Genomic DNA, 12,948 nt, shown 5'->3' with positions numbered 1-12,948 from the left:
CACTCAACAACTTACCTTTTACACAAATACACTCGCAACTCCAACCACACTGGTTAATGATTAATCTTTTCTCTGGGCTCACATAGCCCCAGTACTGATACTGAACCCTAAAATGGTCAGTATTTCCCAATTTTTTCTCTCGAACTTTGTCACTGTCAACTAAATACGTTAAATACATTAACTTCATATGGAACCTTGTTTCTTGTCCTGCAACTGATTTTATAACAATCCCATCCACAGTTTTCGCTTATTCGGGGTGTAAGCCTACAAACTAATTTGTTGTTGTTGTTGTTGTTGCTGTTGGAAAGGGGGGGGGGTAGGAAAGGTCTACGGAAGAGCCTTAAAAGCTCTGAAAAAGGTGTTTCGCGTTGAGTTAAAGATACAGGAATTTTAGAATAGGATATTTAGGATTTATTTATTAGACGAAAATGTAAAATAAATAAATAATGGGCATTTTAAACAGTACAGAATAATAATTTCAGATAAAATATAGCATATTCATTTTAATTTTCGTTGGCGAAACAAGGCTCTATTGACCGAAAAGTTTAGCATGTTTTAATTTACGTTAAAAGTTAGGAATATAATCTTTACAACTTATGCGTGTGAGGAAAACCTTCCTAAATAAGGGTCTATAAAAGATACATTAAACGCCTCAATAAGGACACATACAAGATACATTAAACTCCTAAATAAGGATACATAAATGATATATTGATACATAAAAGGTACATGAAACACCTCAAGAAGGATACATATAAGATAAATTAAATGGATTAGAAAAAGATACATTAAATACCTTGCAAAAGATACTTAAAAGACACAATAAACGCCTTGAAAATGAAACATAAAAGATATGGTAAGGCCTTACAAAAATGCATTAAAGATACATTAAACACCTCAATAGGGATACATAATATACATCATACACCTCAATATGGAGACATACGAGATCAATTAAACGTCTTCATAAGGCTAAATGAAAGATAAAAAAAAATATACATATATACATTAAAGTCCTAATTACGAATACATAAAAGATACATCTGACGCCTTAATGGGATACATATAGAGCTACATTCACTGCCTTGACGTCTGAGAGAATAAACAGATGTCTTGTTGTTGTCTTTTAGGGTAATTGGGGGAAAATAAATCGTTTGCATATGATTAAGTCGTTATTTTTTTAAAATCTCCCTTTTTATTGCTTTATTCTTTGTTCTTCTCCGTCGTCTCTTCCTTTTTCCGTCGCTCTAATTACTAGTCACTTAATCCCCCTTCCCTCATTCATTATTCAGTTCATCTGGTGGATTTTTTAAAATTCAAATCCACCTCAGAATCCTTTATACTTCGGATTTTAGTCTATTATTTTTTTAATTATTAATTTTTACCTTCTACGTTAAAATAAAGAAACTCATTTACCAGTCTTCGTGAAAGTCTCTACCTGGAATGGTAAACTTGTGTCCTTATAAATGAAAAAAAAAAAAAAAAAAAAAAAAAAAAAGTAGAAAATAAAAATGGGGATTTTCGAAAAATTTAAGAGTCGGTAACATCGAACTCCTAAAGAATCCGTGCTGGCATAAGGCCAGCGCGATCCAACACAAAGCTACTTGAAATTCAGCGGTGGTTTATGCATTCATAAATTTATCTCGACAGGATTTGTTGATTTGATTGTTCATTGTTGTTATTAATAACGACATCTACCTTGCAGAACAATAACGTCTCCGATCAGGTAAGGGGTTTAGCAAACTGGTTAGTCATATTATATCTATACTCTGTTTTTATCCATGTCCATCCGCCTATGGTGGTGGCGCATGGTAACACTGCGTCCCGGGCTTTAAATAGTTCAGTTATGTGTAAGTTTTAGGTAAATAAAAGGATATCTTGGTGTATATTTGCAACTGAAAAGTGTTTTAATAATTTACTGTATGCGAATTACACCGATAATATTCGAAATAGTATATTATTTAAAGCCCGGGACGCAGTGTTACCATGCGCAAACACCGCAGCTGGATGGACAGATGGAAAAAAACAAAGTATAGGTGATTTACACTTATGAGTGACAAATAAACCTTCCAATGATTCGTCTTGTGTGTTTTCACTCATGCATTTTCAAAAGTTTTATGTATTTTTCATGTAAACCCTATTATATAGTTTTTTATGCTGAGGGTTGTCACCTGGCAAGCACAGTTTTTGCTGCATCTCATTCTTAATCCGTTCAACTTCTCTTTTACTTTTTTCTTTTAAAGTGTTCATCTCTATTTAAAAAATTAAAGAAAGAAGAAGAAGAAGAAGGAGAAAAAATTTCAGGTACACCATATGCATCAGAAATAAGGATCAGCGAACTGGTTAATTAAACTAATTTTTTTTTTATTGTTTATGACAACTTAAAAACAAGCTAACTTATAATTAGTCCTTATCACATTGTATACATATATATTATATAAACATCATTATTTACCGTTGGTTATTTTTTTGTAGACCCTACCATCGCCCATCAATTCGTCCTTCCAGCAGGCAACAGTTCTCATACAGTTACCATGCATGATTTTCGTGAAGAATTCTTCCTTCCTATTAAATAGGGCAGGTAACCGACACCCAACACAAATATGTAGTATTTATAAACTTCCCTCTTACCATTACTCTATTTCTGACTAAAACTGAGCTCCATTTAATATCAGTAACTGATTGAAGTATTTTTCTCTTTTTTTCCTCCTCTCAAGGACGACATCGTGGCAGGCTGACAAACACCACGATGAAGCAGCTCTTTAACGGGGAGACAACGCTCTGTTTAGCGGTGCTGATGAGCCTCTCGACTTTGGGTGAGTACATTTCCTCGAAGAGGGGGTTGGGGGGGTTATGAAATAAGTACACAAGCAATGTGCACTTACTCCTCGGATCCCGCGTCAATCAGAAAGCTGATGAGGACACCATTACACATTTAACAACCGTACTTATATAAGAGGTATGTTTCATTCAACTGTCTACGGCATACTCTTGGTTGATATATTTAGTGACATAGTCCATCGTAAATATCAGTTATATTAAAAGGAATGTCATGATACAATGAATTATGTGTAGAGGAACATCTTCATACAATGTATCCCATTACAAAAATATTGTAAGAGCCAATTTATTTTATAAACTACTGGTTGTTAACTAAAACAAACTCAGCGACATAGTTATTATTTTGTGTACATTAAATATTACAGGTGCGAAAATATATGAAGTTTCATTCGATATAATCATTGAGTGTAAAAATCAGAGCTGCATGGAAAGAAACGCCGAAGTTTAAATAAAATATAAACAAATAAATCACCATATCGACGGAATTATTCTATGGGAAAGTGGCATGTCTCAGATCATGTCACAATCGTGTCGGAAATTTCGATTTTGAAGTTGTCACAACGAGGACACCATTTACTTGGCACTCCTGTAGTAGCAAACTAATCAGACACTTTTTTTTTTATGCAACATACAAATTCACCTTGCGCTGGAAGTATGCATTCGTGTAAACTCAGATACTTCTTATGAAGTTGCAACACGACCTGACCCCAAAGTTAAAATAACCGACCGCAAACTAAAATAAAAAGAATTCAGATCCAAAGTTTTACATTTTTATGGTCGATTTACTTCTTCCAAGAGAACACCACTCGATATCAAGTGAAAATATAGTATTTAAATAACACCAGAACGTACACTAATGTGACATGCAAAACATTTCTATTCCAGTCATGTATTGACTTACAAGTTTCGCAGCATTCAACCAACCGTTGCACTGGCAGTAAGTTATTGTACAGGAAAAACCTCGAATAATAATAAACTTAATTCACCACTACCCTTGAGCATTTTCTGTGCTGTCTAAGAGACATCTATATTAAAAAATGGGTAACTGTATGTACAGCATCGCTTTCGGAGAACCAGCACTGTAAGGTCATTGTAGTACTACACCAAGTGTGTTTAACTTTTTGGCAAGAGTATTCATTCATGAAGAAAAGGTAACTCAAAGAAACTCTTCATTATCTTTAAGCATGGTTTAAAAATCCCATTAAATCTGTAGCAATGCTGTGACTGTTGAGTTGAATACAGAAATTAGGCCAAAGGCCAAGCACTGGGACATATGAAGTTATTCAGCGCTGAAGTGGAAATTGACGGTAAAAGGTTTGAAGGGAGCAACAGGAGGAAAATCTCAAAGCAGTTGCACTATGAATCAAGTGTCAGGAGAGGGTGGAAAGTAAGATTCTGAAGAGAGAGTATATGAAAGGAGGTACAGTAAGAGGAACGAAAGTGGTTGCAGCTAGGGGCCGAAGGCACACTGCAAAGAACCTTAAGTAATGCCTACAGCACACCACCTGAGGTCCACTGACGGCACTACCCCGCTACGGGGAATGGTGTGACTGTGATTTCAGAGGAGCCTTGAAGAATAAAGTTGGAAAAGAAACTTTGAAAAAATAAGAAGAGAGACGACGCTTGCAGGATGTTTCAAAACCGTATATATGAACAAAGCAGTCACCCCAACAAACATTCAAAGGTGTCAGTTATAACTCGAAATCATCAACGTTGATAGACTCCCTCCCAACGACATCATTGAGTATAATTTACTGCTCATGATGAAATAAAGCTTTAACGTCCTGTATTCAAGACAAGCATATCTTAGCGTGTTTCCCGTTCATTATATGTGCAATGCATTGACAGTGTGAGTGATTAATTCAAGAATTTGGTGTATCGTGTCATGATTTTCCCTACGAGTAAATATCATAGCTTTGTAAAGTTATGCAATCATTCATATGATAACGTGATACTTGTAAATAAAAGAATAGTATTCAAAGGAATGTTATAAAATTAAACAAATAAAAAGAAAGAACTGTAATTTGACAAATTACTGTAGGTAAAGTTAATTATTGGGATTTTTTTTTCAATGACTGTCGCCCATTGATCCTCCAACAACACAAACTTAACTGGAGGCTCTTCCTATTCAATATGGAAATCCACCATGATGGATATTGCAGTTCTGTGAATACTGATATATTCTTAAGAAGTTGTTCCACGACCTGAACTCACACAATAACTACAAAAGAGAAAACAGACCAAAAGGAAAACATTAATATTTAAAATGATACATTTTCATTTTCGATTTACTTCTTACATGAGAATAGCATTTGATATAAGTTACAAAGTGACAATTTAACCTTAAAATCATTCAAGGAGGTACAGTATTGTGATAAGCAAAAGAATTTGATTCTAAACTTCTACTCTACCAACTGCTGCACGCTCAGCACACCCTCGAGCAATCAGTATATTTCAGCACTGCTCTTGCACAGGTACTCGAAGGTTCGAGAGAAATCAGCATATTAACAGCCTAGCTTTCAAGGAACGACAGCAATTAGGCCATTATGATATTCATAAGAAACACTGAACATGTATGATAATTATTTCAACCAATTAAGATAAGATATTATCCTAATGCAATTGAGGTGCAATACTACCCAAAAGTTCTTTCAAGATGCTCCTGAAGAGGAAGATTGTCCCCAGTGCATCGGAAAGGATTGTTGGCAAGTTTCAGCTGTAAATTCTCATTTGCACCAACCTCATGGAAATAGTCTGAACTCTTCTTGGAGGCTTGACAAGTGTTCCTTGATCTCTTGTTGTAGTTCCTCTGCAAGTGGTTCTCAACGACGACCTCAGTCAGGCGTTGGAAAGAAGCTACATATCCCCTCTAGACTTTGGTCTCCCAAAGAGCAAGCTTGTCGAGGGAAGCCTTGATGGCTAAATATCATAAAAAATCCCATCAAAATCTTGGATCCTCCATGACCCCCCTCAAAACCAATCATGACCCGCAGTTTGGGAAGCTCTGGGACTGCCTTCAAGATTCACAACAAACACTACCTCTGGAAACAGACACCATCTGCTTCAGAGAAATCGCATTACATTTGAAAAAAGCTCTTCTACAGTCACTAGAGGTTTATTCATTCATGCAGACAAGATAACTCAAAGATACTCTTCACTATCTTTAAGCATGGTTTAAAAATCCCATTAAATCTGTAACAATGGTAGGACTGATTTCAGAGGAGCTTTGAAGAATAAAGTTAGAAAAGAAACTTTAAAAGATGCTATGCTAACCACATGGCCCACAAACAATAAGAACAGAAATTTTTCAAGACCGTATATATACATATATATACATACATAATATATATATATATAATGCATAATATATATATATATATATATATATATATCTATATATATATATATATATATATATATAAAGTATGTTACCACACGTAACTCGACATCATCAACGTCGAGACGACATTTACTTATGAATTCACTGTTAATCATTGTTGCCGGATGGGTTAGCCTAAAAACCCCCAAAACTCGTGATAAAAAATCCCCCAAAACCACCCTTTCCACAAATATATTTTCTTTTGAATGTGTAGGCCTTACTAATATAGAAACTACTCAATATGCGTCATATGAGTGCAGACAAACTAATTGCAAAAATATAAAGGTCTATTCACCTTTGTTTCTTCTACATAGATGGAATTTATTTTTCTAGGAATTCAAAGGACATCAAGAAAGGCTTTCATTTAAGTGCTATATCATTATCAATAGTTTTAATTTACTTTTCATACTACTATATACCGTGGTATATTTTATAAAATAATGATGAAAATATCAACAGTGTTGTTCATAGTGAAAACCAATAATTATAGAATAATTTACAATATGGAAATGTTTTCATTAATCACTGATTATATAAGATACACTTAGCATTGATGCATTACAAAAAGGAAAAAAACTATCCTGAGTGGCTCTCATTTGAAATAAAAACTGATTTATTTACTGGCCACACTGAATTTATGTGGATCCAATTCAATATTAAAAAACAAAAACTATTCGGAGTCACTATTGCCTTTATATATATCTGCAAATTAGCTGTGTAGGAATATTTTTCATTATACTGTGACAAAAATATTTCGTCCTTTGCATGCATTTATATAGTTTATTCCTTTTTTTACAATATTTTCTAGCTATAAATTGTTAGACCATATCCCATTCATGTTTGTGATGAGGAATTATCTTGCAATACATTGGTTTCATAAAAATGAGTTTTATACCATTTAAGAGACGAAAACAATTATAAATAAAAAAAATCGTTGCACTTGTTGAAGATTAAGCTGACCTTGTGCAAGCACAGGCTCTTACTCCTAGAGCAGCCCATATAAAAAGTGTAGCAAGCTGTTGTATTTGTTGGAGATTAAGCCAGCCTTGTGCTGGCACAGGATCTTGCTCCTAGGGCAGCCCGTAGATGTAGTAGGCGATTGGTGTATTGTCCCATGATTTTCTCTATGTTAGCTGTTATAGCTTTGGAAAATTATGTAAGATTTTCATATGAATACACGATACTCGTAATTAACGACTAGAAATAAAAAAATATTATAAAATTAAACAAATAAAAAGGAAAGAACTGTAATTTGACGAATTATCGTAGGTAAAAGTAATTATTGAACTTATTTTCCAATTACTGTTGCCCATTGATCCTCCAACAACACAAACCTAAGTGAAGGCTCTTCCTATTCAATATGGAAATCCACCATGATGGATATTGCGGTTCTGTGAATACTGATATATTCTTAAGAAGTTGTTCCACGACCTGAACTCACACACACACACACACACAAAAAATGAGCGGCTACAGTTTAGTTGGCCACGGGTTTCGTCTGCTAGGTAACCGGCGGACTAATACAAACAAGATGGCGGCAGTTTGTTTTGGCGCCAGTTTCGAAAACCTTTGTAGTGTTATAAAACCCAAAAACCTAAAAAAACGGTAATGGGGGACCCTGTTGGGAACCGGGGTTTTTGGGTGGGGGGAGAACACACGAGAATGGGTAAAAGTTAATTAAAACAGTAAGGGGGGACCTATTGGCAAACTGGGGTTTTTGGGTGGGAGAACACACACGACGACAATGAACACAGAAAATCACGAAATAGGTGTGTTCATGACCTCTTACTCTACATCCGTTCCCCGTTCGGTTAGGCTAACTAAACTGTCCCCCATACTCAGTTTAGTTGGCCAAGATTATCGCCTACTAGTTAATCGGTTCATGAGATGTGTGGCCTAGGTTACTAAACTGTCCTCCTACTCAACATTTGTAGACCGAACATATGCGCTATTAGCCTAATAGAACGTTCATGCATGAAATGCGCTACCTGGCCAACTGAACTGTAACCAAACGAACCGACCTAACCAAACTTAGGCCGCGTGTTAACATACTATACTGGACCCCCCAGTATAGTATGTTAACAGTGATTGCTACTTAACCAAAGGAACCAACTTAACCGCACTTAGTTCGCATGCAGTAACCTGGCCGGGGGTGTTCGCCCCCCTGAACCCTCCAGTATGGTATGACCAAAATGATTGCATCATATACGGACGAACAGCCCCAAACCTTACTGAGGGCGCACGTATGTTCGTCTGAGCAAGTGTTGTAATGCTACAATGTTAACAAACATTTAAATATAAGGAATCTGAACTTGTTTATACGGATGATTGGCACCCATAACTTCTTACTGATATATAAACAAAGTTAATATTTCCGAGAATACATTGATTAAAGTTAAGGCCAAGTTCATAGTTCGAACACGTGGACTGCTAGCGAACGTGAATGTTCGGATGTGTTGAGCAGCCCTGACTTCCGCTAGGCGATAAATACACTGACCTGATTTGTTTCCACAAATAAATGAACATAATGTGCAAATACATTGATAAGCATACCTTGGAGATTTTGTGAGTCGGTCCCCGCCCCCTCCCCACCCCCCCCCCAGAAATATAGAACGTTGAAAATCAGAATCATTCAAATCTTTGGGGTACAGGATTCTTTTTTTCTTTCTGGGTGGGACCGTTGTTTTTCGCAGTAACAGAACAACCGGAATTTGTGGACGAGGCTCGGGTGAAGATGAGGAATCCGTTTGTACGCCGATGTCCCGTGATTGTTTGGTTCCAGCGACATTGTACCTCATTTTGGCGGGTGTTGAATCTACTTTAGTTAAAGGATATGCATGTTTAATTAAATCTAAAAAGGCTTTAAGTGGACAATCAACTCCAGTTAGATAACGTTTTTAACACAATACATAGAGAAATACGAATTATACAAGTTTTTAACAGTCCCACTTCTGGGTAAGACATTTCATTTCAAAACCCACCAAGTAGATTCTATTGTGTTGTGTGTATGTTTTTATTGTGTGGATCTACAAAATGCAATGTGTGATTAATGTTACGGTGTGTTTTGAAGATGTTGACTTAAATTTTGATAAGATTTCCAACAATCAGAAATTACAATGGACTCAGGGTGTATATTATCAATTAAAATTGGAAGAAATGTGTCTGTAGTTCTGTCTGGAACAACCTGAAAAATGTTTCTTTTGTTTGGCGGTCAATCCCGCCGAGAACCCAACAACCATCGACACGTCTGCCTTTGTTAAATTTCCTTTTACCAAACTTGGACTCGTCAATCTCTACCACGTGAACTGGCCCGCCAATTTTCTGGTTGTCCATCACCAAAATATCTACACAAACATCCCGGCAGAAATTGTACTAATTGACGATTGTGTTCGGCGACCTGATCCTCAAAATAAGCTGCATATATTTCTGGGAAGCCTCGTTAATCCAGCTGTGTATCAACATTAATATGGTTTTGAAGGAGAGATGCAAGTCCGAGAAGAAGGATCCATGATGAATTGAAGTGTACTTATGGCAGTGTCTTGCGTTGCACCGCCATTGAAAGGTATCACCTTGTTTCACAAGGCCGACGGTGCCTCTGTTACACTGTGCGCGTGCACAAACCACTGAAATCCCCAAGTAGGCCGGTTTTCATTAAATAAAGAATTAGTGAACGTTCATCATGGCACAAAAGCACAATGTCCGGCATAGTGACGGGAACGGCGGCAACGAATTCCACGTGTGTGTGACACGAGAAAGAAACGGCGGATGCAGACATGATTGCACTGAACTAGCTGACACACAGGAACAGACTAAGGGCGAACAAGGGTCGGGCAGGGCCAGGCAAGATCCGTTCATGGTACTTCTTATCTTGGCGGAGGGATTAAGGGCCTAGTAGAAGGTTTCGTGATGGAATAGGTGATAGAAATGAATAAAAGAGGCCTAGCATAAAATGAAGAATTGGTGGGATTCACAAAATAAAGAAATTGGTAGGAATCATATAAAAATTGAAAATAGATACCGTAGATTGTACGGAAAATAAAAAACGGAGCTTCTACAGATTAGTTGGGCAAGGGGAATGTGTGGTAGGTAATCAGCAGCAGGTTTCGTGTCGGTATAGGTGGTAGAAAATAATAAAAGAGGCCTAGCCTAAAATCGAGAATTGGTAGGCTTCTTATAAATACTGATAATAAATAATGGAGTTCCTACAGTTTAGTTGGCCACGGGTTTCGTCTGCTAGGTAATCGGCGGACGAATACAAACAAGATGGCTGCCGTTTGTTTTGGTGCTAGTTTCGAAAGTTCTGAAAGGCTAACAGGTCGTGGCATGTTCGAGTTCGGGCTGGGCCGGCTCCTTGGGTTCGGCCCGGGTCGCAAAGGAGCCAGGTTGGCTGCGTGAATTACTTACTGTGGCGGAGTGATTATGGGCCAGGCAAAATGGTGTTATGCGGCCTGGCCAACTAAACTGTAAACTACCCCCAAAAAAAAACAAAAGAGAAAACAGGCCGAAATGAAAGCATTAATATTTAAAATTGCACATTTTCATTTTCGATTTACTTCTTACTTGAGAATAGCATTTGATACAAATTACAGTGACAATTTAACCTTAAAATAATGCAAGGAAGTACTTATACCTGTGCGGATGGATTTGGGTGTTGCGCAGCCCTGAAAACTGGCCCATGAAACTGGCCCGCAAAACTATAAAAAACCAGAGAAAATTATGTGTCATTAGCTTTACTTCCAATGATTCATTCAATTTATGTCTTTTATTTTTTACTTTGTTTATTTTTCTAGAGTTCTTTGAATGCAAGTGATTTATTTATGAGTGCCAGGTTTTCAACTAATTCTTGCATAATTTTGCGGTAATTCTAAAGAATGTATTATGTATAGGGTATTTTTATTTCTGCACAGAAATATAATACAAAGGTAGCTTTTGAAACTGCCCTTCATATTATCGAATACTTGACTTACATGAGACAAGGTAATTTTTCCTTGTAGGACGTATTTTTAGGTGGAAATATGAATTGAATGTCTCGTTGTGATTGCGAACTAATTTCGTTTTTTTCGTCAACAGATTACGTTGGCGGCATGTTTATTGCATAAAAAAATTATGTTATTCCATTCACAAATTTCCTTTATATCATCATAATACAAACTTCAAGTTATTTATCTTATATCGGCGTGAAACCAACAGTAAAATGTGTTCTTTCAAGCGCAGTAGTTGTGATTAAAATGATTTTATCTCAATTTTATCTACGGTTGTGTTTGATGGCATACGTTTACTGGAGTTTTATCCTTTTTGCTGATGCACGATAATAGTCATTAGCAGCATGAACAGTTTTCTCAGCTTCAGTTATAACTAGGTTTAAATTAACCAGTATATTTTCAGATTGATCTTTGATCTATAGCGAATAAAGTTATTACATTAAGATATCTCAGTCCTATTCTACATAACGTCATTTATAACAAGTACGGTAATAGTGTACTATAGTACGATAATTGAAATACATGCCAAACGGATGTGATCCAATTCGGTTGTGCTTAAAAAAAAAAAAATCAGATTATCGTAAGACAAATTATTGTGCACATTTTGCATCATTATTTTCTGTATGTCAAAGATTATAGTTTAGCAAAATTATGCAAGAATTAGTTTGAAAATGTGACACTCGTGAATAAATCACTTGCATTCAAAGAACTCTAGTAAAATAAACAAAGTAAAAAATAACAGACATAAATTGGATGAATTATTGGAAGTAAAGCTAAAGACAATTTTATCTGGTTTTTTATAGTTTTGCGGGCCAGTTTCACGAGCCAATTTTCAGGGCCACACAACATCCAAATCCATCTACAAAGGTAAGTAGTCTCTTCGACCTTGGGTGGCCTTCACCTAGCACGACACCCGTGACCATTCAAAACAATCAACACAGCGTCTCCAGTTACTCACCACCTGTCCCATGTTGCTTCTACCGCTGCTACCCAGTTACTTTTTCGGACTTGATCAAATTATGCGATGATATCAATGTATTGCATTCCTTCCTGTTTAAAAGTGGCCTTTTGGGCGATTATAGTGGTCAATGTGAATACTACAAAGAGGGAATAATGAACCTCGTGAAAGAGGAAGACGGTTTTGTGTGGCGTTATTCCTTAAGAACGTGTCAGAAAAGGATAGCCGTTAGGAATAGCTCGTTCTTCTTCCGATCTTGTCTGGATTATGGTACCATTTCTGTAGCTGATTTATGGTTGGATTCACGAATTGCAATGTGAATACTGCAAAGAGGGAACAATGAACCTCGTGAAAGAGGAAGACGGTTTTGTGTGGCGTTGTTCCTTAAGAACGTGTTGAAAAGGATTGCCATTAGTAATAGCTCGTTCTTCTTCCGATCTTGTCTGGATTATGGTACCTTTTCTGCAGCTGATTTATGGTTGGATTCACAACTGCCTCCGACGTTCATGCAAATGACATTGAAAATCGGTTCACCTAACACAATGGTGGACTGGTACAATTTTTCCTGCGACATATGTGTTGATATTCCGGTTCAAGATAACCCCAAAATCGATGGACCTGGACACAATCGGTGGAATTGACTGCGAAACAAAGGACACTTTTTCCAAATCGAAACTCTGTTTTTCATCCTCATCGAAAACATTCACCCCAATTCCATTAACATTTCATACTGTTGGAAATGATACACTACATTAAGTCAGCATTTTCAAGAACATTTAAGTATTAAT

The 12,948-nt window shown here is 36.6% G+C and overlaps 1 protein-coding gene across 1 annotated transcript in view; it reads left to right on the top strand.

The window, feature by feature from the left end:
* The window catches only part of LOC135217024 (uncharacterized), a 313,643-nt gene that overhangs the window by 94,540 nt on the left and 206,155 nt on the right, over nt 1–12,948 (top strand). Inside the window, exon 2 of the mRNA XM_064252995.1 lies at nt 2,718–2,816. Coding sequence (XP_064109065.1) covers nt 2,750–2,816 — 67 coding nt within the window. The 5' untranslated portion in view covers nt 2,718–2,749. The remainder of the gene's footprint in view (nt 1–2,717; nt 2,817–12,948) is intronic.

Source organism: Macrobrachium nipponense, chromosome 11 (assembly GCF_015104395.2).
Source record: "Macrobrachium nipponense isolate FS-2020 chromosome 11, ASM1510439v2, whole genome shotgun sequence".
Lineage (NCBI taxonomy): Eukaryota > Metazoa > Arthropoda > Malacostraca > Decapoda > Palaemonidae > Macrobrachium > Macrobrachium nipponense.
The sequence above is the reverse complement of the archived record's forward strand: the minus strand, read 5'-3'. Positions and strand labels throughout refer to the sequence as shown.